Below are 21,468 nucleotides of genomic sequence, written 5' to 3' on the forward strand. Positions count from 1 at the left end.
TTGTCCAGACTGGTTTTGAACTCATGGTCCTCCTGCCTGAGCTTCCCCAGTAGCTGGGATTACAGGTGGGCACCCACTGTACTTGGCTGCTTTGCTTTCTATATTATACTCCCTAAAAGAAAATGAAAGTTCCTGACACCTAGAAATGACTAATGCTTGAGGAGATGGAGCACTTATCACCCTGATTTGATCATTATGCACTATACAGAATGTATCCATTTATACTGTACCCCATAAAGATGTACAAATATTATCTCTCAATAAAAAAGTAAATCACATTTGATCCTCTATAGCTGCCATATTATCAACTTTGTGAAATTTTTCTGACAAAATTTTCATCCTAAATTGTTATGTTTGTGCTGTGAATGATAATCTTATCATTCACAGATAATAAAGTACAAGTTTATTTTAAAAATCTGGGATACAAAAATATCATTAGGAGGGTAGCACTGTTTGGGTGGAAAGGTAAGTAGAGACACTCATGCTATTAAGATATTCCAAAACTGTAAAGAGGAAGACTAATTTCTTGAATTTTTAAAAAATATATATTCTTTTTTGCTTTATTTTGATACCTCTGTCTACTATTATGAACTGAATATTTATGTCCCCTCCCAAAAATGTCATAGGTTGAATCCCTAACTCTCAAAATGATATTAGGAGGTGGGGCTTTTGGTAGAATATACAGATCACTTAGGTGGAACTTTCACAAAGGAGATTAGTGCCTTCATGAAAGAGACCCTGGAGAGCTCTCTGGCCTTCTGTCCCCCTGTGGGTCATGAGAAGATGGCAGTTTGCAACTAAAGAGGGCCTTCTCCAGAGCCTGACCAGGCTGGCACTTTGATCTTAGACTTCTGATCTCCAGAACAGTGAAAAATAAATTTCTATTGTTCATAAGCCATCTCATCTATGTAACCTTGTTGCAACTCCAAATGACTAAGATAGATTCTATCTCACCACCACAGATAATTGGAAGATGACCATTTAGTAAAAGCTTGGTAGGAGATTGTTAAAATGAGGCAACCATGAACATCTACAGGAGACTCACTGGTAGATATAAGAGCTCATCATCTGGGGATCTTCGTTTCTTAATTGACGTCATCTGGATGCCATGTGTGTTCTGACGAAAAGCTGGTGGAAGAAAAATGCAAGTTTCATCCTGGGAACGTTTGTGAAGTAATGATATACGTTAATCATATTTACTTATTAAATATCAATATTCATAACATTTAATAACATGCTAAACAGACAGTAGCACTAGCATCACCTATGAGATTGAGGATTCTGGTCCTAAACATCCATTTAATTGGTGATGATTACTTTCATGTTAAATGCAATCTTAACAATAATGGGGCAGGGGAAAGGTTGGGAATAATAAGTGAAAGAAGGAAATTTGGGATGTTGGGAAATGTCCTTTAGCTTAAGTTACGAGGCAGAAAACCTCTGCCTTGCCAATTTGTGAGTATCTGTGAAGAGTTATTAAGAAAAAGAAGTTAACTCAGTTCTGCATTCCATATTTTAGGTCATTTATTTCCCAAGGAGGTAAATGCACATTACATAGGTTGTGTTGATAATAGTAAAGTGAGGGAATTAATGGGTAATCAATTTCTTAGATTTCAAAAATTAGACGTGACACCCAGCCAGGATCCAGTGTACACAGACTATCCTTTTAGCAAAAGTCAGACAATCTATTCTTACTAGAAGTCATTAGTTTATAGATAGATTACTCAGGAAAAGAGTTAAGAACTATACTATCAGGAACACTTAAGAGTAAAATTAGAATGGAAATATCTATCTATCTATATCACATATATGATCTTATTTTTTGAGGAATGATCAGAACAAGGGAGAGCTAAATAGAAAAAACATATCATACTAAACAGAAGTTGATGGTGATGGATTTGCTTGTAAAGCATAATGCAAATTTTATTTTTCTGGATACTAGTCAGTAATAATATTAAACCCCTTTTCATAAAATAAGTCATAGGCTGGTGTACTTTAAAATACTTGTAATGCTATCCAACTTAAGCAAGATACCTTCTAGAATCAAATTTCACCACAAGTTAGCACACAATGGATCAGTGGTTTTCAAACACTGTTATCTTGAGTTCTAGGACTCTATGGAAGTGGCTATGGGCAGACCTTGGAGCTAGAGACCATCCCTTCACCTGGAATAGCTCTGCTTTCATTGATTCTGTATTATAGGTTTCTTGAAATATTTCATTTTTTTAAAGCTTCCAATGATTAAAAACTAAGTTTGAAAACTTGTGAGGCAACTGAGGCTCCAACAAATGAAGTAAAAACTCCATGAGACTCAAATCTAAAGAGCCCCATGCTGTGCTTGGTAAAATTTGCCCACAAACCTCACTGTTCTCATAGAGTCATGACATGGGTGGTGCTATTTTAGGCTTCATGCTTAATAATAGGAAGATAAATTGATACCAACAGGCTAGATACTGGTTCTCAAGTTTTTGATATCATTAGAATCACTTGGATTGCCAGGTTGCACACCCAAAGTTACTGATACAGCAAGTTTCAGGCCTAGGAATTTGCATTTCTATCCAGTTTTCAGAGGATGTTGCTGCTACCTATGTGGTAGTCACATTCTGAGGACTCCTGTGCTAAGAAACGTGAACACCATGTTTGTAAAGCTGTAGTGTTATACTTTGAGGCCACTTCGGTGCCTCCATCAAGGCTAAGCCTTCTCCCACTGACTCTCAAGTCCTGCTTGCTGCTGAGATCTCATCCTGCACCTTCTCCAATGTCACCCCAACCCCTACAACTGGAGAAGACTCGCTGCTAGCCCACGGGCCACTACATCTACTTACGGCGCTTCGTACCATCACCGTTCTTTGTGCTGTCCGAAACTTGCTGCTTTCTGATGCTGTCTTCATCTGCCTTCCTGTCTCTTCCTGGGCAAGCACAGATCCGGGCCTCAAAGCAACGGCGGCCCAGGACTTGCCCACTAGGAATCAGAAAAGAGAAGAAGAGGTTCAAGTCAGAGAATTTTAAGGCCTCCTGAAGTTCTCCCATTCCTGTCCCCACTGCACCTGGGCACCATCACCACCCGTTCAGCATGGCTGCTCTGAGGAAGAACCCGAAAGCACTTGGCAGAACACTAAAGTGCTTCCACGCCACAAGCAATATTAGTGAATAACATTCCATTTGTTCTGCAAAGAACCTCCAAGCCATTAGCAGAACAGCTGTATTTAGCTACATATTTTGAAGGAAACTTGAGTTAAGCTAGTGCATGTCTCAGGATAAAATCCCCTCGGGCAGCTTAGACTTACTCATAGAAACTGTTAAATGCCTTGGGGCCACATGAAGACAAACACTGTCTAATCAAAAACAATTCCAGTCAAATGTCAAGAATTCAGGTATGAAGGGACTTATACACCTTCCCAGCTCTACTTTCCCTTCTGCTTTTACCCACCCTCTTCTGCCTCCACTTGCTTAGATCTTTCATGCTAGTGTTTACAGCAAGAATCTAGAGCACAAAGGACAAAATGAAGGACAGCCCTCCACCTGCACGCCAAGTTAACCATAAAACAGACTCAATTTCACTGTCCTCTGCCTGTGATTGTTTGTAGAATGATAGTTCTACACATGTCACTTACTCTCTGGTTTCCAGAGTAACAATGATTAAAATTGGACGGCGGTTCATCCCTCCAACACAACTGCTGTTACACATGAAATTGTACAAGACTGTCGTGAATTCAGTGCCAACCTGAGCACAGGAGAAAAAAAAAAAATCTGCATTAATGATAGTTTGAACTAATGTTCTTCTTTTTCAGGTTTTCCCTTTCTTGAAAGAACTCCACTTCTAAAGAAGCTTCCTTCTAGGAAGGAAAACTCTGAAATCCATTGCAAATTCCTTTAGGCTTTGCCTTCTGGAAAGCTTCAAGCTAATGTCTGCAACATTGGACAGGACATAGGTAAGGTAAGCTTTAACATCTCTTTGATCTTTAATCCTGTTCATATGCAAACGGAACCAAATCACCCGATTCAAATAGGCTATATCCAATACATTAATATCCCTGAAAGGGAAGAGCTAAAGAAAAAAAATCACCCAAAATAGCAGCTCTGCTCCAAGGATATTTTCCCTTTATAGATGAAACAGTATGACACAGATTTGATTATACAATTCCATAAATAAAAACCCTGGAGGTTCAAAGGTTCTCGGAAGTAAATAAAGTAGTCTAAAGTGCTCATTCATGGTTAAGGTAACTGAAGCCCAGAGTAGAAAATTACATGCCAAAGATCCTCACAGCAAACCAAAGAACTTGGGTCTAGTCACTCCTATATATTTTCTACTTCACTACTCTGCTTTACACAACAGATTTACAAACTTGCCGTCTGTTAGTTGAACTTCAGCTAAGAGATTCCTCTTAGGGCCTCCCATTTATAGCCTAGTGTGAGAACACTTGCATTCATTACTGGGGCACGTCCACTACAAATTACCAGTTGGATAAACCAACATCATTGATAAACCCAATTTCCTGTTCAATTATTATCTGGATGGGAACACGAATGGGAACATGGGTATAGAGCCATGTTTCCAAGTTAATTCAGTATGTATTTAGGAGTTATGAAGGGGAGGCACATAGAAAAGAGAGACAAAAGAAATATAAAAAGTCACATATTTGAAGATAAGGACCAACATAATGATAAGTGCCTGAAATACCCTGTCACCAAAACTAATGCTATCTCAGAACTAATGCTACCTCAGTCAGTAAGTCTATCTGTTTTTCTTTTCTTTTTTTACCTGGGGTGGTTCGTAAGGTACCAGCACGCTCTGTCTTCCTGTGATGGGGTCTTCTACATATTGGGCATGGCTGTTCCCTTCTACTCGAATCAAATGACTCGGAGGGGCTATCTGTCCTGCAGAACAACAAAGACAAAACGGTTAGTTTACTTACCCTCACAAGAAAGAAGACAAAATGAAACTGCATGGACAGAATTTTGGTGGTCAAAGAAACAGGAAAAATACATCCTTACAAAAGGAACAGATCCTATTGCTATATATTGAACACAGGAAGATATCCCAACATTTATAGCAACAGGAAGGGCTGCTGAGCTCTTCTCTAATTGAGGGAACAGTCCTTGCTTTGAAGTTTAAGGTTAACTACTCAAGCTGTTATGAAATTCTGTGACCACATCAATGACCTCATCCATGGAGGGAATTTTACCTGGAAGAAAACCAAGCAATGCTATCTGAAAGTTTGAGTAGCAAAGATAAGAAGTAAGGGATTGGGGATGTAGGTCAGTGGTAGAGCATCTACTTGGCATGTGCAAGGCCCAGGGTTCAATCTCCAGCATGGCCAAGAAAACAAACAAAAATACTAAATAAAAAGCAGAAGATCACAAGGACATGACCTTCACTTTGCTTATTCCTTTCTCCCTTTCCATCTTACACCTTCCTTTGGTTATAAAAGATAAGAAACTTGCTGGAGAGACTGTGTTGAAAGAGTCTCAGGCTGGAGACAAGAAAAGGCAAGCAAGTCTTAAAAGGAGCCTAGGTTTACAAAATTGTAATAGTTGACAGGGCTCCAAAAGAAAAACTGCTCCAAGAATTAGCCACCATAAAGCTGTTCTCACCCCTGCCTGTGCAGTCCCATTCTATGCAAAGTACTGAATGAAAGTAAAAAACTAAGTGTATGAAGATATTTGCTGCAGCATCATCTATCTTGATCAAAACAAGACAACTATTATGTGAAAAAGCAAGAAAGTAATTTTAGAAGTTAGTCATTTTGATGGAACACAAGCAGTTAGGTAAACATAATGAAGCCTATCTATATGGAATGTTCTTTATGCTAGTTGTCAAGCAAAAGGCAAGATATGAAGGTGTGGCTAATGCAGTCACGTGGGCAAGAGCTAGGAACTAATGTGCAAAGAAAAGTTGTGTGAAAGAAGATTTTGAGTTTATTTTCTTCGTTTAAATTTAGCCATTTTCTTTCTTCCTCCATTAATTTTCTCTACACTCTATTACCTGCTCTATATTGACACATTCTTACTACCTACCAATATTTGTTTCTAATATTTTTTCCATGAAATATCCAAACTCCCAACCCCTTCCCAGGCTTCGATGAGTCCTTATGTTTTCTCTTGTCTTTCTTTTCTACTTCTCAGCCTTCTCTACTAAGTTTTCCATAAAGCAGATCCAAGAGAACCCTTGGAAATAGTGACTTCTTCTCCAAAGCTGTGGAGCTCAGAAGATGGGGCCTGGTGCACGCATGGACACAGAGCTTAAATGGGGCCTCCAGAAACCTGTCCTTGACTCCTGATCCTCCATCTGACCATTTCATATTAGGTTCTAGATCTTCCATTTCCTCCCCTTACTCCTCTTTCCCATTATTTTCCTTCTTATTTCTTTTTCTTCTCCATTTTCTCTTTCATTGTGTTCATTATTTCTCTCCAACCTGCTACCCCCTGTTGCCGCTTCAGTTCTCGACTCAGCTAGACTTCAGAGTCCCTTGGGGAAAAACACAAATATTAAAGGACACTGTGTAGCATGGGCAAAGCAGAACAGCTATCACGCTGTTCTGCTTACACCCTCTCATAAAACAAAACAGCAAGAAAAACAAAACGGAACAAAATAAGAAAAAGGAAGGAAGCAGTAGGGAGTACAGAGACCAGTCCAGGTCATTCAGTAACCACTAATGTTAAATTAAGTAGTTTAAACACTGTAAAAGCCACAAATTTATTTGTCATTATGCTCAGATACTCAATCAATCACAAAGGAGATTGAGCTGACGTTGGATTGCAGAAGTCTAAACCAGGTAGACAGGAACCAAATAGAAGGTTCACAGGACCTTGACCTTCAAGGAGCGCATTTAAAGAGTTACAGACACTAATCGCCCTCACCCTCGTTGAATTCACGGCTCAGCTCATGGTTGGGGCACCGCTTCACCACTTCAGTGACATGTTCGGCTTTCTTGTAGACAGGCATGGCACGGATGACAGCGCCCTGAGGAGGTGGGGTCATCACCTTGATCTGGATGGGGCATGTCTTTGCTATTTGGCAGTACAGTTTCTTCAGCTCGGTGGAATACTGCTTAGAGACGGGGCCAGAGGTGCAGGGAAGGAGAGAGCCAACAGGAGATATTGTTACAATCCAAATCACAACAAAGTATATCCACTTTTTATAGACTTTACAGCTGCATGATATTACTGTTACTATATACATGACATTTGACAATCTTATTAGAGGAAGTTATATTCATTAATCAAATTACATTTTTTTCTCTTTTAAATAAAATCCTATCTTGCCCGAGGTACCATATTTGTGCCATTATTTTCTGTTACATTCTCTTTAGGATGAAGAAACTTAGGTTCAGAGGGGTTAAACAATAATGCCATGGGCTGGGGTTATAGCTCTGTGGTAGAGTCTTGCCTAGCACATGTGAGGCACTGGGTTCAATCCTCAGCACCACACAAAAATAAAGGTATTGTGTCTATGAATAAAAATATTATTAATAATAATAATAATGCCATGACAACTTCACTGATCACCCGAAAATGAACAGAAAAATAATACTTTCCCAAATGGCGTGATACCGAACAACAAACTATAAAGACAGCTTTGTGCTTAACAGATTATAATTAATTCGGCCCTTATACTCTAAAGAGATTCATAGGAATTCGGGTTTGTAGAATGTTTTTCAAGACAGAATATCTGACAGAGAATGAAGGTAATTTATCTGATGTCAACCAGTTAGAAAACTGTGAAGCATGAGAAAATCCCAAAATACTACACTTATCTTCTGATGTCATAAACAAAAGAGAATGCAGGAACTGGGAGAAGGCCTTCGTTTCTATGCTCCTCAAGATGACAGGCCTAGCCTAACAAGGCTGATCATGGCAATGAAAGGAGTCAGATGTAGCACTTTTCCCTCAGTGAATGAAGTTTCCTCCCCACTCTTACTTCTTCAGGGAGAGGATGTTCAGGGGAGGTTAGTTGATTGGAAAACAAAAAATTGGGGGCAGAAAGCACAAGACCTAGAACAACCGCAGCAAAAGTCCCATCCTGTGTTGCTGCCCTTTCCCACCTCTAAGGCAGAATAGAAAGCCTCCATTCTAATCCTTCACTGTACTAAACCTTGCTCTCTGGGTCTTCATTCTGACTCAGATGCTGGGATAAAACCACCCAGGCACTGGAAATCCTGGCCAAAAGTGGGGCACCTAGTAACATGTAACCAAACAAAGGATAAACACACTTACAGGTTGCTGTCATCAGTCGGCAGCAACAGCCTCCCAGGAAAGAGACTCAGGGGAGCCGTAGCCAGAGTGGCAAAAGGATTTGTTATTGACAGGTCTCACCCTAAGTCAACCTATAGGCAAACAGCCGAGCAAAAAGCACATTTAAAATGATCGATTTATCTCTTCCTTTTAAAACATAATGTTTATTTAAATAATAGTTCTTTCTCTCCCAAGTATTTCAGCATATGAATTTTCAGTTAAAAATTTCCCAGTGCTAGAAGAGTATTGCAAAATCAGTCCTTCATGCCCACAGGCTAAGGATTAAACACAGTATAAAGGGTTTTACATAGCTGGGAGAAATAGGAAACATTCCAAAAATCAACCACAAAAATAAAATTCTACTTGGGAAACACTGAATGAAATGTAAATGTATATGTTTTGCCCTTGTGTTTTTTAAATCATTACAAAGACATTGTTTTCAGGCATATTAAGAGTTCACTTTTATGGAAAAGTCCAAGGCAATAAAGTACATCCATCAGCATTTTAGTTAGGAGATAAAGAACACATAATTTTAACCATGAGTTTTATCAAATGAACCTTACAAAAGATGACTGAAAAATCAGTTTGACAACTAACACCTGAAGGCAAATAAGGCATTCTTTCAAGTATGTAAAGATTGCAAAAGAGAGTAAGTGTTCAGAGTAGGACAGTTTCTTAGGAGAAGCATTCCATAGCAATAATTAATATACTATAAATCAAATTTGACAGACTAAAGTACAAAAGTACCAAGAATAAGGTTAGGCATCATCAAATACAAACCCTTGCTCATTCTCAGGGATTGGTGGGGAATCTAACTTATAAGTTAACTAATTATCAATAACAGATTCACTGATTATTGAGTTGTGATTAGAAATTCAGTCCTCACACCACACCACGAGGAAGATATTACAGGTATACAATATCTTATCTGTAACTCTTTGGGTCAGAAGTTTCAGAATCCAGAATTGCTTAGCATTTAGAAAGGGAGTAAAGTTCATATGTCATATATGATAAACACCTCCAACAGGAATTAGGGTAGCACTCCATCATATACAATGTTAACATTTCTGCAGGATTCATAAATATTCACCTGGACAGGGAAACCATGATAAAACCTCACACACAGTTCAGGCTGGATTTCACTGCCAAATGACGGTGCCACAGAGTCAGAAAATTAAAACAAAACAAAACAATTTTGAGTTTTTGGAACTCTTTGAATTTCAGAATTGCAGATAACAGATAATGAACCTGTATTATTATCTCCCTTTTATAGATAAGAAAATCAAGGCATAGAGAAGACATGCCTGAGGTCACAAAGAAGACATGCTTGGTCTTTATCATGTAAACAGTAGGTCACCTCTCCATTCTTTTAGCTCAGCAGTGCAAAATTTTGTACTTGTACATTTTTCTAATTTACAACATTGTGGCTCTTTGAAGTTTGAACTTCAAACACTTATGATCTTCTCTAATGTTAAAAGTATCCTACCGAACATCAACAATTTTGCTCTATTTCTCAGTAAAACATTTACTTGCTTAATTTCAGGAAGAGGAAGTAAGTCACATAATTTAAAAAACCCTGGGGCAGGTAGAAGTCTACCTGGGTTCTAGTGATTTCTAGGTATAACTCTGGGGGATTCAAGCATAAGATCCTTCTTTTATCAAGGTTTAGTAAGGACTTTATAAAGTATCATAGTCCTTTCTATCTCTCATCCCCCCAACCCCTTCCCTTCCACTTTCCACTCCCTGGGCTACCCATACAAACTTCTCATTGCAAGTTTTTAAATCATATCCTATATTTGCCACCCACAATTCCAGTGTGCCACCTCTGTAGGGTACTCCTGTTTTCCCTCTGCTCTTTAGCCCTGACGGCATTGTAGATATTACACCTAGTGAGGACTACATCTCACACTCTAGACCACCATATTTTGCATTATTGGTGATGAGAGTTTCATATCTGACTAAATCAAAATACCTGACCAAGTACAAGATGCCTTACATGTGCTGCTATTGAGTAAACTAGAGGAGGTGAAGTGATCTGGTAGGATCTGTTCTTTACAAAATCGAGTCTCTGCCCCTCAATTTAGCAAGTCAGTTTTGTAATGACATTTTATATTTTTTCCAGTATGAAATTCAGTCTCCTTGATCTATACTATATTAATAACACCTAAGTCTTGACCACATCATTTATTCCTTAACCAATAGTCCTCCTCATCTTTTCCAATTTTCCAGACTACTGGAAGATTGCAAGAATCGGAAACTGATTTACGTCAAAATTTTTAAATAACTTGTTGATTCAAGTTGACAAAAGCTGCAAATTTGAACACCTATGGATTCTTTTAATATCTGTCTTTCTCTTTGGGATTTCTAAAATTCACCTCAAATTTGCTTCCCAAAGTTGACCTGAGATTCTTTATTTCTAAAGCCTAATTTGCTTTCTTGCAAATTCTACTTTCTTTCTGGTGGTTTTGTTTTAATCAATTTTACTGATGTATCATTTCCTATAAAAGACACCAATTTTTAAGTATACAAGTTGATGACTTTTGACAAAAGTGCACAGTTGTAGAATCACCACCACAATCAAGATTCATAATGTTTCCACCCTGTCCCCAATTATCCTTGCCTCTGAGTTAGCCTTCTTTCAACCCGTGGCCCCAAGCGACAGGTGCCTGCTTTTCACACTGTACTTTTACGTTTCTAGTAGCTTATATGATTGGAATAATACACTACATAATTTTAGTGATGATGCTTTTGAAATTGGTCCATGGTTTTGCATCTAGAGTCATTCTATTTTATCTTTCAGTAGAAATTTGTTAATTATCAATTTACCAATTATTTCCAGTTTTTCTCTATTATGAACATTCATGCCCAAATATTTGTGAAGACATACATTTTCTTTTTTCTTGACTAAGTACCTAGCTGTATGATTTCTGGGTAAGTACATACTTACTCAACTGTATAAGAAATTGCTGAAATGTTTTACAAAGAGACTGTGTCATTTTACATATTTCAAATCCTTACCAACATTTTGTAATGTCAGTTTTTTTTTAATTCAAGTCATTTTGTAACCTTGCTAAGTTTACTTATTTGTTGTAGAGGCTACTTGTAGATGCCTTAAGATTTTCTATATATCAATTGCAAATAGAGTTTTACTTCTTTCCAATCAATGTGCCTTTTAATTTTAAATCCTCACCTAACTGCAAGAATTGATCGAGGGTTCAATTTGCTATAAATTTATTTTTCATGGTAGAATCTTAGATCATTGATATCAGTTGCTCCTTTTTTTTAATATAAATATTTAATTCTATAAAATTCCTTCTAAGCACACTTTAGCTATATCCATAAAATTTTGATAGATCTAATTTTACATATTGAGGAGCATGTGAATTATTCCTTTTGGGTATTCTCATATTCAATATGTCAAGTGACAACACTTCACATTTTTTGAGAATTCTCTAAATCTCATGCTTGTATGATAGGTTCCATTTCTAACATATTTATTTTCCCCATTGCACTTTTCTTTAGCATTTAATACAGATTTTTCATTGCTATCCCCAGGGTTCTTATATCTCTAGATAGATTTTTCCTGCACACAGGAGAAATTAAGTAAAATATTCAGTTGATTTTATAACTGAAAAGAGAATATTTTAAAGCTAAAACCTTCTTTGGTTTCACAAGCCCATTATATTGAATTTCCAATAGCTCTTTGGATGGATATTAAACATTTCAAACCATATCTGCAGGCTGGAAGTAGCTCACCCTACAATGTTATCACTAAGAGAAGAGTTATGAAGGATTAAAGACTTTTATTAACCTCTTTCCAACTTCTCTTTCTACATTCTATCTGCTTTTTTTTTTTTAATTATAATGATGTGCACATAAAAACTCTGGCAAAAAATTATATTCCCTAACCTACAGTCATATACCATTATCATTTTACACTTTTCTCTATTTTATTACACATATACACACACAACACTCTTATATTAACTGGGAGCATAACATAAAAAATTGGGTCTTCTTTATTTAACATTGGATGAAAATGTTATAATTTAAAAATATAATATAAAGGGGTTGCTATTAAAGTACGTAATTATACTGTTGTTATACAGTATACCAGTTTAAAAATACCACCAGTTAGTACATTTTAATACATAAATCTTTGGTACATAAATAAGTTTTAGGTGGATCTCTTGAAATAAGGTAATTACAAAGACAGTGTTGCAGAAAAGTCTGAGACCAATCTAAATTCTCTTCTGTAAAACTGCTTGTTCTCCCTAGTTCCTTACAGAATCTGTTCATCTTTTTTGAAAAATGATAATGTTTTTCAAATGTGATAGTTTCAATTGGAAATTGGTGAGTTCTTTGAACTCATAAGCTTGAACTAAACTCAAGTTAATTTTTCTGTTTTTTAACTTAAACTTTTGTTCCATTTGTTCTTTTTAATTCCTAAGGACAGGTAAATCTTACTTCAGATTCTCATTTTCTATCTGTCATACATTTTTGTACTCACACCTTAATCATTAGCATATTTTCTTTTTGTTTGCATTCTGAGAAAGCTGAAGCATGGCCTCTAGATCAAGTACGTGGCTTTCCATCATTAATTCTCCTCTATTATACCATAAATACTACTTCCAACCCTTCTGCATGTCAAATCTCCTTCCTTATCCCATCTGTATCCATTTTAATAGTTGACCTTTTCATCTCAGCCTGCTATTCTAGGTTTATCATTTTCTTCTTCAACGTAATAGTACCTATCATCTTATACTGAAGCAACCTTCTAAATATTTCTTAGAGATCTCAGAACAATTTATTTGATTCTTTAAAATGATTCACTATGGTCCTTTTATGTGATTTATTTAAATACTGGCTCCTCATTTACTTTTGTGGTTTTCCAGAAATGTAGCATAGCATAGTCAGAGTTAGTGTTGCTTGCATTTTTTCAGGTCCATTTGACATTTTCCAATTCAATCCTATCAGGCTTCCCAGCCCTGGTTCTGCAGAATGGAACCCAGGACCTTGAGCATGCTAGGGAAATGCTCTAAAACACTGAACCACACCCTGGGCCCCATCAAGCTTTTAATTAATAAAACTGCTACAATAGTCTGTCCACAGCTTGAGTGCCCAATTTAGTCCAGCACTGTTCTGGATTTCATGTTATTTGAGTGGAAACTTGGGAGTGACAACACTAGAAGTTGCTAAACAGTCATCATTGTAAGCTGGAAATAAGGTCTAGTTCTTCTCTATTAGAAACAGAGCTAAAAGATTTTAAAACCCTGGAATGTAGGATCTTGTGCATCCTCACTGCCTAGGATGGTACTTGAGATGGAAAATAAGTTGAAAGAAAAAATTTCTCAATATTTGCATTCACATAGCTCACTGTCTAGATAGAGGCAGAATGAATCAAAACAAAATACACTGTGTATAGCAGAAGTATGTAGAAAGTGTTATTAGGCTACAAAAGATAGAGCAATTCACTACCACATAATAACTTTGATATTTATGTAGATTTTGTTTTAGGTTTGGAAGTTCAGCAAAAATGAGGTACATACTCTAAAAGTGCTGACATGTGGACCAAACGAATGCTGTGTCAGACAGGAATACCTGCCGTAAGTAAAAGTAAATCAAGGTACATTCAAGGGAGATAGAATTAAGATCTAGGAGTTCAGGTATCTAGTGTGAGGAGGATGTTATTTTATCCAGGCTTATCAGAGAAGAATTCTTTGCTATGATGATATTTAAGATCTGAAGACATACATACCTGTGGAAACAGTGTTCCAAGTACCAGAGAGAGCAGGTGCTAAGGTCCTGGGTGAGTATGTCTATCGTGGAGGCCAGGATACTTTGGAGAGCAGGATGCAAAGTCTACAGTGGTAGGGATAAGATCCAAGATGAGAGAGAACAGGGGGCCCAGATCATGCAAGACCTTATAGGCCAGAATAAGAGCTTGAGCCTTTGTCAGGTGAGACAGGAAACCACCAGAGAGTTTTGAACAGGTGATGTGATCTGATTTTCCTTCTAAAGACATCATTCTAAATGTCTTGTAAAGAATACTTTATGGGGCAAAGATGGAAGCAGGGAAGTTCCTACAAAAAATCCAAGTGAAAGATGAGAGTAACTTGAATCAGCAGTGGAGGTGGTGAGGAGAAGCTGGTTTCTAGGTATATTTTAACCAGATCTGCTGAAGGATAGGTTGGGATAGGACAGGAAGGGAAAAGAAAATGTATTCAACTAAAACAGAGAAGGAAAATGTCATAGTGGTAGTGATATTTAAACTAGGCCTTAAAAGACAAGTTATCATTCATCAACTGGATTATGTACCCCAAGAAGGGGAGATTGGAAGAACCAAGAGGCAGGCAGCAGGCTTTCCATGAGGAGAGCACATCATGAGTGAAAGTAAAGAAATATGTACTGTGGGGAAGTGTCAGGGGGCTGGGGAGAGAGACAGGAAAGCAAAGCAGATGACAGCGAGGCCAAGTGAAGAAGGCAGGTCCAGATTCTGAGGAGCCATGGATAGTTCAAGAAACTATGAAAAAAGTCAATGAAGACTGTAAGGTGGGGAAATAAAAAGCTGAAGTAAAGAAGCAGCAGGGAGACCAACATGAGCTAGACAGGCAAGAAATCAGCCTAACGAGGTTGGTGGGAAAGAATGAAAATGTGGAGAAATGGGAGAAAACTTTGGACTCAATAAAATTCAGTGTTCTGGTTATAAGATACGCATAGATGCACCAGAAACACACACACACACACACACACACACACACACACCCCACACAAAAAACTGTTATTATTTACAGTAAAAGCTGGTTACAAAAACAATGCCAGTTATTTGCTTCCCCCTTCTGTAAAACCAAAATGGAATGAATGAGTTCATTTTACCATAGGGCTCCTGATATTTAATAGTCAGCTAAGACCTGGCTTAGTCAATGGACTCATCAACAAATAGAAGAGAGTTTTAATTCTGGACAAACAGAATAACATAAGGTAGCCCTGTAATTAATAGATTGGTTTTGTTGTGAAGGAGGAAAGGGCTCAGTTCTCAAAGCCAGGAAAACCATAACCTATAACTGTGGGCAACATTTCCTAGATTAGGAGTCAAAAAACCAAATATAAATTCTGCCTTTTCTATTTATTCCCTGTGTCTTTATGCCATCACCTTGCCTTTCACAGATATGAAAAAATTATGATATATATCTCTTAAGGTACAAGAAAAAAGTAATGGATATGAATATCCTTAGTCAACTGAGAAGACCAACACAAGTCATGCATTTTTATTATGGAAGCCTCATATTTCTAAGACCCTACACGCAGAGTGTATAATGTAGCTTAAGTAATTATGAGAATATTATGAAAACATCATTTCTACCTGACAAGAATGTGGTTGTTGCCACATAATAAAAGTCTGTTGAAGTCTGAATATTAACCATTGATGATTTATTTGTTAGCAGTTATCAAGTTCTGAATCATGTCAAGAACTAGACTCATTGTTTTAAAAATGAATAAATTTGGTTTATTCACTTCTATACTTTTTACCACACATCCATATACCGACAAGCACATGTAATATAATTTTGTCTTTAAAATGTACCTAAATTACGTTTTTCTATATTTATCCTTAGCAAACTATTTTTGCTCCCCATGCTTTCAAGATTAATCCATTTCATATACACAGATACATTTCATTCATACTAATAGTTGGAAGGAGGGAGATAAATGAGATAAGATGGCAAGGAAACTTTTGCTTCAACTATATTTTATTTAATGAAAAGATTTGAAGTAATATACCAAAATACTAACAGTTTAGTATACTAAAGTGTTAATACTAACAGATACTCAAGTTAATACTAACAGATACTCAGTTAAACTATTAATACTAAGAGATACTACTTAGGTGTCTTCATTTACATACCTTTTTGTATGTGTTTAAAATATTTCCTAATTTAAATTTTAAATGAATAAATGCAGCACAAACAATGCCAACATCTAAAATTGTTGCCAACTCATGATTTCAGGGGATAAATATGATGTTAGAACCCAACAGGGACATGACAATATCTTGCCCAAGCCTTATTCTCCCCAATTTCCAGATGTAAACTTAAGGCTTACAGAAGTGAAATTGTTCATTAATTCAACAAATATTGACTGAGCTCATGTTTCATGCCAGACTTTGTCCTGGGTCCTAGGGAACCAGCAGTGCCCCTTTTCCTAGAGGAGTTGGTTTAAAGGAAGCGCTGACATTCAATGGATCACATCTAAAGCTGTGATATAAATTCTGGAGAAAAAGCAGATACAGAGAAGGTGACAAACGGAGGTCTATTTAATATGAGGGTCAAGAAGTCATCCCTGAAAAAATGTTTTCTAAAAACTGCACCACTAAATCCAGGCAATGAGGGGGTGGACTTCTGTAAAGGTACTGCTTCTGTACTATATCATAGTCTAATCACAGAGTTTCCACAGAAAACCAACCTGCATTTTAACCCAAGGCCTTGATTCTATGTTTCTATTATTGAGTCATCCTAATTCAAAGCTTTTTAGTTGAAGATACCTCCATTAAGATTTTCTTAAAAAGTGAAATCAGGAGAATTTGAGCTTCCAAATCATTTGGTTCAGATATTCCATTTACAGAAAGCTAAGCTCCAGAGAGGAGATGAGATTTGCTCCAAAACACTTGTTAACCAGGACCATCCTGACGTGCGACCAGTGTTCTTCCTTGTGTATTATGTGGTCTTAACATTCATAACATTGGGCCACAGCGGGCCTGGGATATTTTGTATCAGTGAATTTACACAAACACACAACTGGAAAAACATATGAATAGACAAACAAGTGTAAAGGTCAGAGGTCATCTTTAAAAAATATGATCACCAACTTTCTAAAACATTACAAAGGTACTGCTTTTTGCCTCAGGGTCACACTCATTTCCGTTTAATTAAAAAAGTCTGTCTAGGCATTGAGACTTTCTTCCTAAATGGTAAACTTATTCTCTGAATGGGAGCTCAAAAGTAAGTAGAACATAAAATATCCAATAATCATTTTAAGAACTAGCTCTACTCCATCAGACCTTGGGGTAAGATAAGTCCGCAGTGGGTTCCACTAATCTTTTTACGTACTTAGCTAAGACATCAGGTCCAGCTGTGACTCTTTAAACCACGCACCTATGAATGTGAAATTAGAAATAAAATGTTGTGATAAAGAAAAAAAAAAAAAAAAAAGCAAGCACATTTGGAAGAATTGCTTCTAATGATGAAAGTGATTAACCTCTCCAAAGAAGTCCTGAACATCTGACACTCACAGAGGAATTTCAGTCAACTCACACAACCCCTCGGGAATCTTGAGCTAATAATCCATAGGTTCAAAAATGAAAAAGCTATAGTGTTTATTCTACTTTGAATAGTTCATGATTTAGTGTAAACCACTTGAAGAACCCTGTTTCCAAGTTCACGATGCCCAGGTCACTCTTTAAAAATGAATGTGGAAATAGGAAAGACAGTAGAATAAATCTAACATAATTTTCCTATGAACACATATGAAAATACCTAAGTGAACTCACCATAGTGCCCACCCACAAGAATGTGGTCCTAATTAGTATAAGATATATTCTATGCTTGTATAACTTTATCAAAATGGATTCTACCATCATCTATAACTAAGGAGAACCAATAAAATTTAAAAAAATGGGAAAACAAAGAATGTGGAAGACAAAGTTGTAACAATCTTTCTGATCTCTGATGAGACATAAATAGAGTAGGAATTCATATATTTTCTTATGTACATGTGTGCATAATGTTGTTTATTCCAAGGAAGTGCTAACCCATGAGCAAGAATGAAGAACCTAATTTTTTGTTGCACTCAACCAAATTTCCTCATACAAGAATGACAGTTTTGAACATCAGCATGAACAAAATACTTCTTTAGTGGCATGGAAGAGAAGTGCCTGAAAACTAACAAATGAACTCAACTCTTTCTTGTTATCCAATATCCTTAACAAAATGGAAAAGCAAGCTCTGCCTAAGTTTTGTTTTGTTTTAGGAAGGAGGGGAGGAGGTTTGGCATACTGAGGAGTGAGCTGCTTAAAGCCAAATATCATGTTCAAATAAAATAATTCCAGGGGATTTTGGAAAACAAGAGCAAATTCTGCTCCTTTACTAATAATATGTTGCAAAGAGAAGGGAGGGGGAAAAAGCATTCCAGTGATTAGGACCCCACCATCACCACCTGCCTCAGTGACATACTATATTACACACTGCTGGCTGCCAGACTGGTAATTCAGTATCACAATTCATAGAGATGCCAGCTGATAGCAGCACACACCTGCATAATTTTTTAACAGCTCCCTTTCCTGAAACTACAAGACCCTACTCTCCCTCTCCACTATATTAAAACACACACACACACACACACACACACACACACACACACTTCTTTAAACCTCTTCCAGAAACACACACACACACACACACACACACACACACACACTTCTTTAAACCTCTTCCAGAAAAAGTACCATATTGTATGCAAATCTCAAACTAAATATGGATAAAATGAACTTTCAGGGAATGAATGAATCAATAATTATATAAAACACCATGTTACTCAACACTTCCCAGCAATTGTACAGGCCAATGCCAAAGCCTCATGCTACAATTCGAGATTGATCCACATCTGACATTCTATTATACTAAAAGAAACTGTTTTAATACTATGTACATTGTGGCCTATTGAAGTTAACCCACTGAATAAATAGCATTAGTCTATAAAACCAAATGTATTTGTGGACCATTAACACTTAGGGAAAATTAACTACCCAGAGAGAATGGTTGATCTGAAGAAGAGAGAAAAATTTGGATGTTCTTAAATACCTCAATAATCATATTAGTTTCATTTTCTTTCTGACCTTCTGATTGAATTTGAGTTCAATTAAAAAACAGGAAAGAAAAAAAAATAACAAGATTTGCCAATAATCTAAAAGATAACTACCATTCACTAACAGGAAATGCTAGATGTTCCTCTAATTTATGGTTCCTATTTTAAGAGAGTTCAAAAGAATGAAAGAAGTAAAATATGGTCTGTACTACTTCAAATAACCTAAAATACTTGGGAAAAATGTCAAACCCAAAAGCTGTCATGACAACTCCATGAATCCCAGTTTAGCAATTATGAAGTACAAAGCCTGTCCTAATGGATTTTAGTGTTATATTAAAACATTCAGGGACTTTTTTCTCTCTTCTCCACTGTATACCTGGGAATTGCTAAATTAAAATTTTCCTTTAAAAGATTATGAGGGCAGTAAAGTTAATAACTGTAATTGGTAAAGGAGGCTTTGGAAAATTAGCCCCAATATCTCCATTTAAATATAAAAAGAGTCCTATTCAGAAAAAGCTAGACACAGCTGCAGTTTGGTCTGCTTCTAACATACTCAATAACTATCACATTGAATTGTATTGAGCTGATTATATACCAAACTCTGGATTTGTTTTCTACAAATAAACATACTTGAGAAATACTACAAATTTCACATATGGAAAAATATAATTTTTAATTATAATGATAAAAAGTGCTCACTTCCAAGTTTAAGTATGTGTACTCTAAACAAACTTCAGGTCAATGCTCTGTAATGGACACTGTGCTGAAATACCAAAAATGAAAAGGGAGAGTGAATGGGTATATGTGGTTTGGGAATGAGACAAGAGTGTTCTCTTGATATGCAAGAGGCAATTGATTGTCCTTTCTGTGAACAGGACCATGGTTTTATCATCCTATTTCTAAACTGCATGCATCTAACTGGGCAATAATAGCCTGGTGTATTAGGAACAGGAAGTCAAGAGGACAGGATTCTATTTGTTGAGCTGCCCATGAATTGCTGCTTCTTCATGGACAAACCATTTCCCCTCTTGAGTCCCAGCTCCGTGATTCATGTACAAAGCATTCCACCTCAAGACTACATTCACATCAGAGGAGGGGTAATTTGCAAATGAACTTGCAAACAGGTACCAGACCACCATATCCTTTTGAATCTACAGTAAGGATCAGGCAGAAGCAGATCCCAATACTGGCCCCCAGAGTCATCTGGCAAGGTATTCTCCTCCCCACCTCCCTTCCTGCCACAGCCGTCTAGCTGCCAGACATGTACGAATTGTGCTCTTCATAGTTTAAAAAAAAATCCTTCCTCCAAGCACTTTTCCTGACAGCCCCAGCCAAAGGGCCGCCTGTTGCCACCTGTCAGTTGTGGGGATTAATTACCTGAGCCGAGGCTGGGAGCGGCACATTCTTCCTGGGGCCTCACCCACAGATGTTGACATCAAGCAGGTGGGCTGTCTGCTACCCGTTTACCGTGAAGACCAGCGGGGAGCTCAGGGGGCCTGGCAGGTGGGGGTTCCTAGGGGCACTTTCATTGTACCATAAAGCAGCACAACCTCTGCGGTTGAGGAATGTGCACTGGGGCCTCTCCAGGAGACCACAGCCAGTTCTGTGGTTGGTCCTGGGCATCAGCTGAGGAGGCAACTCTGGGCTCCCTGCTGGAGGGCAGCATGCTGGCACCAACCTTGGGAAGGGGAGGGGGTGGAGTCTGTCAGCCTCATTCTAGTTGCCTGAGGTTATGAATTTGGTAAGCCAGTTTAAAAAAATTTGACAGACTTGATTGGTAATTTTGCAACTTTATCTCCCCAGGAGAGTAAAACGACCTTTCAGGTAGTCTCCTGCCAGTGCTACCCCTGTTAACCCTGCCTGACCAGTAATATCATTCAGTGACCTCCATAAAGTAGACCCTGGAAGACATTTGTCAGAGTGACTGGTATACAGAAGGTGCTCAGTAAATATTAGCTTACCTTCACATGTCTCCTACAGTCATAACAACCATGAGGCTAAAGCCAGAGTGAGAAGACCGTTGTTTTACATGTGAAACAGAAAGAGAAGTTTGAAGTAACACTCCAATAAATGGTACAGTTAATTGAACTGTAGGGAGTTGTCTTCTCATTACTGATCAAACACCTTCACAACCCTTTCCTGACTACCTAACACACATGTAATTTATTACATTACATAGGTCTGTCCATATGTAAACAAACTTGGGGAGACACAAATATCTGTTGAAAAAAAACCTCTTCTAGCAGGAATCCTGACGAAACAAAGAAAATTTACCCCCTACCTTCATGGCGCTTACTTATTTAAACTCCCTATTAATGAGACCCAGGGAAAAGATCACACCAGAAGTTAGTAGGAAGATGGACTGAGACTTCT

The 21,468-nt window shown here is 37.5% G+C and overlaps 1 protein-coding gene across 2 annotated transcripts in view; it reads right to left on the reverse strand.

Annotated features, from left to right (window-relative positions):
• The window catches only part of TP63 (tumor protein p63), a 264,007-nt gene that overhangs the window by 23,654 nt on the left and 218,885 nt on the right, over positions 1-21,468 (reverse strand). For both annotated transcript variants that reach the window (XM_079156028.1, XM_079156029.1), the window contains 5 exons: positions 6,862-7,048; positions 4,763-4,878; positions 3,615-3,724; positions 2,826-2,962; positions 1,046-1,128 (listed from right to left, as the gene is read on the reverse strand). In XM_079156028.1, coding sequence (XP_079012154.1) covers positions 1,046-1,128; positions 2,826-2,962; positions 3,615-3,724; positions 4,763-4,878; positions 6,862-7,048 — 633 coding nt within the window. The remainder of the gene's footprint in view (positions 1-1,045; positions 1,129-2,825; positions 2,963-3,614; positions 3,725-4,762; positions 4,879-6,861; positions 7,049-21,468) is intronic.

Source organism: Sciurus vulgaris, assembly GCF_902686455.1.
Source record: "Sciurus vulgaris genome assembly, chromosome: 10".
In the NCBI taxonomy this organism is placed as follows: Eukaryota; Metazoa; Chordata; class Mammalia; order Rodentia; family Sciuridae; genus Sciurus; species Sciurus vulgaris.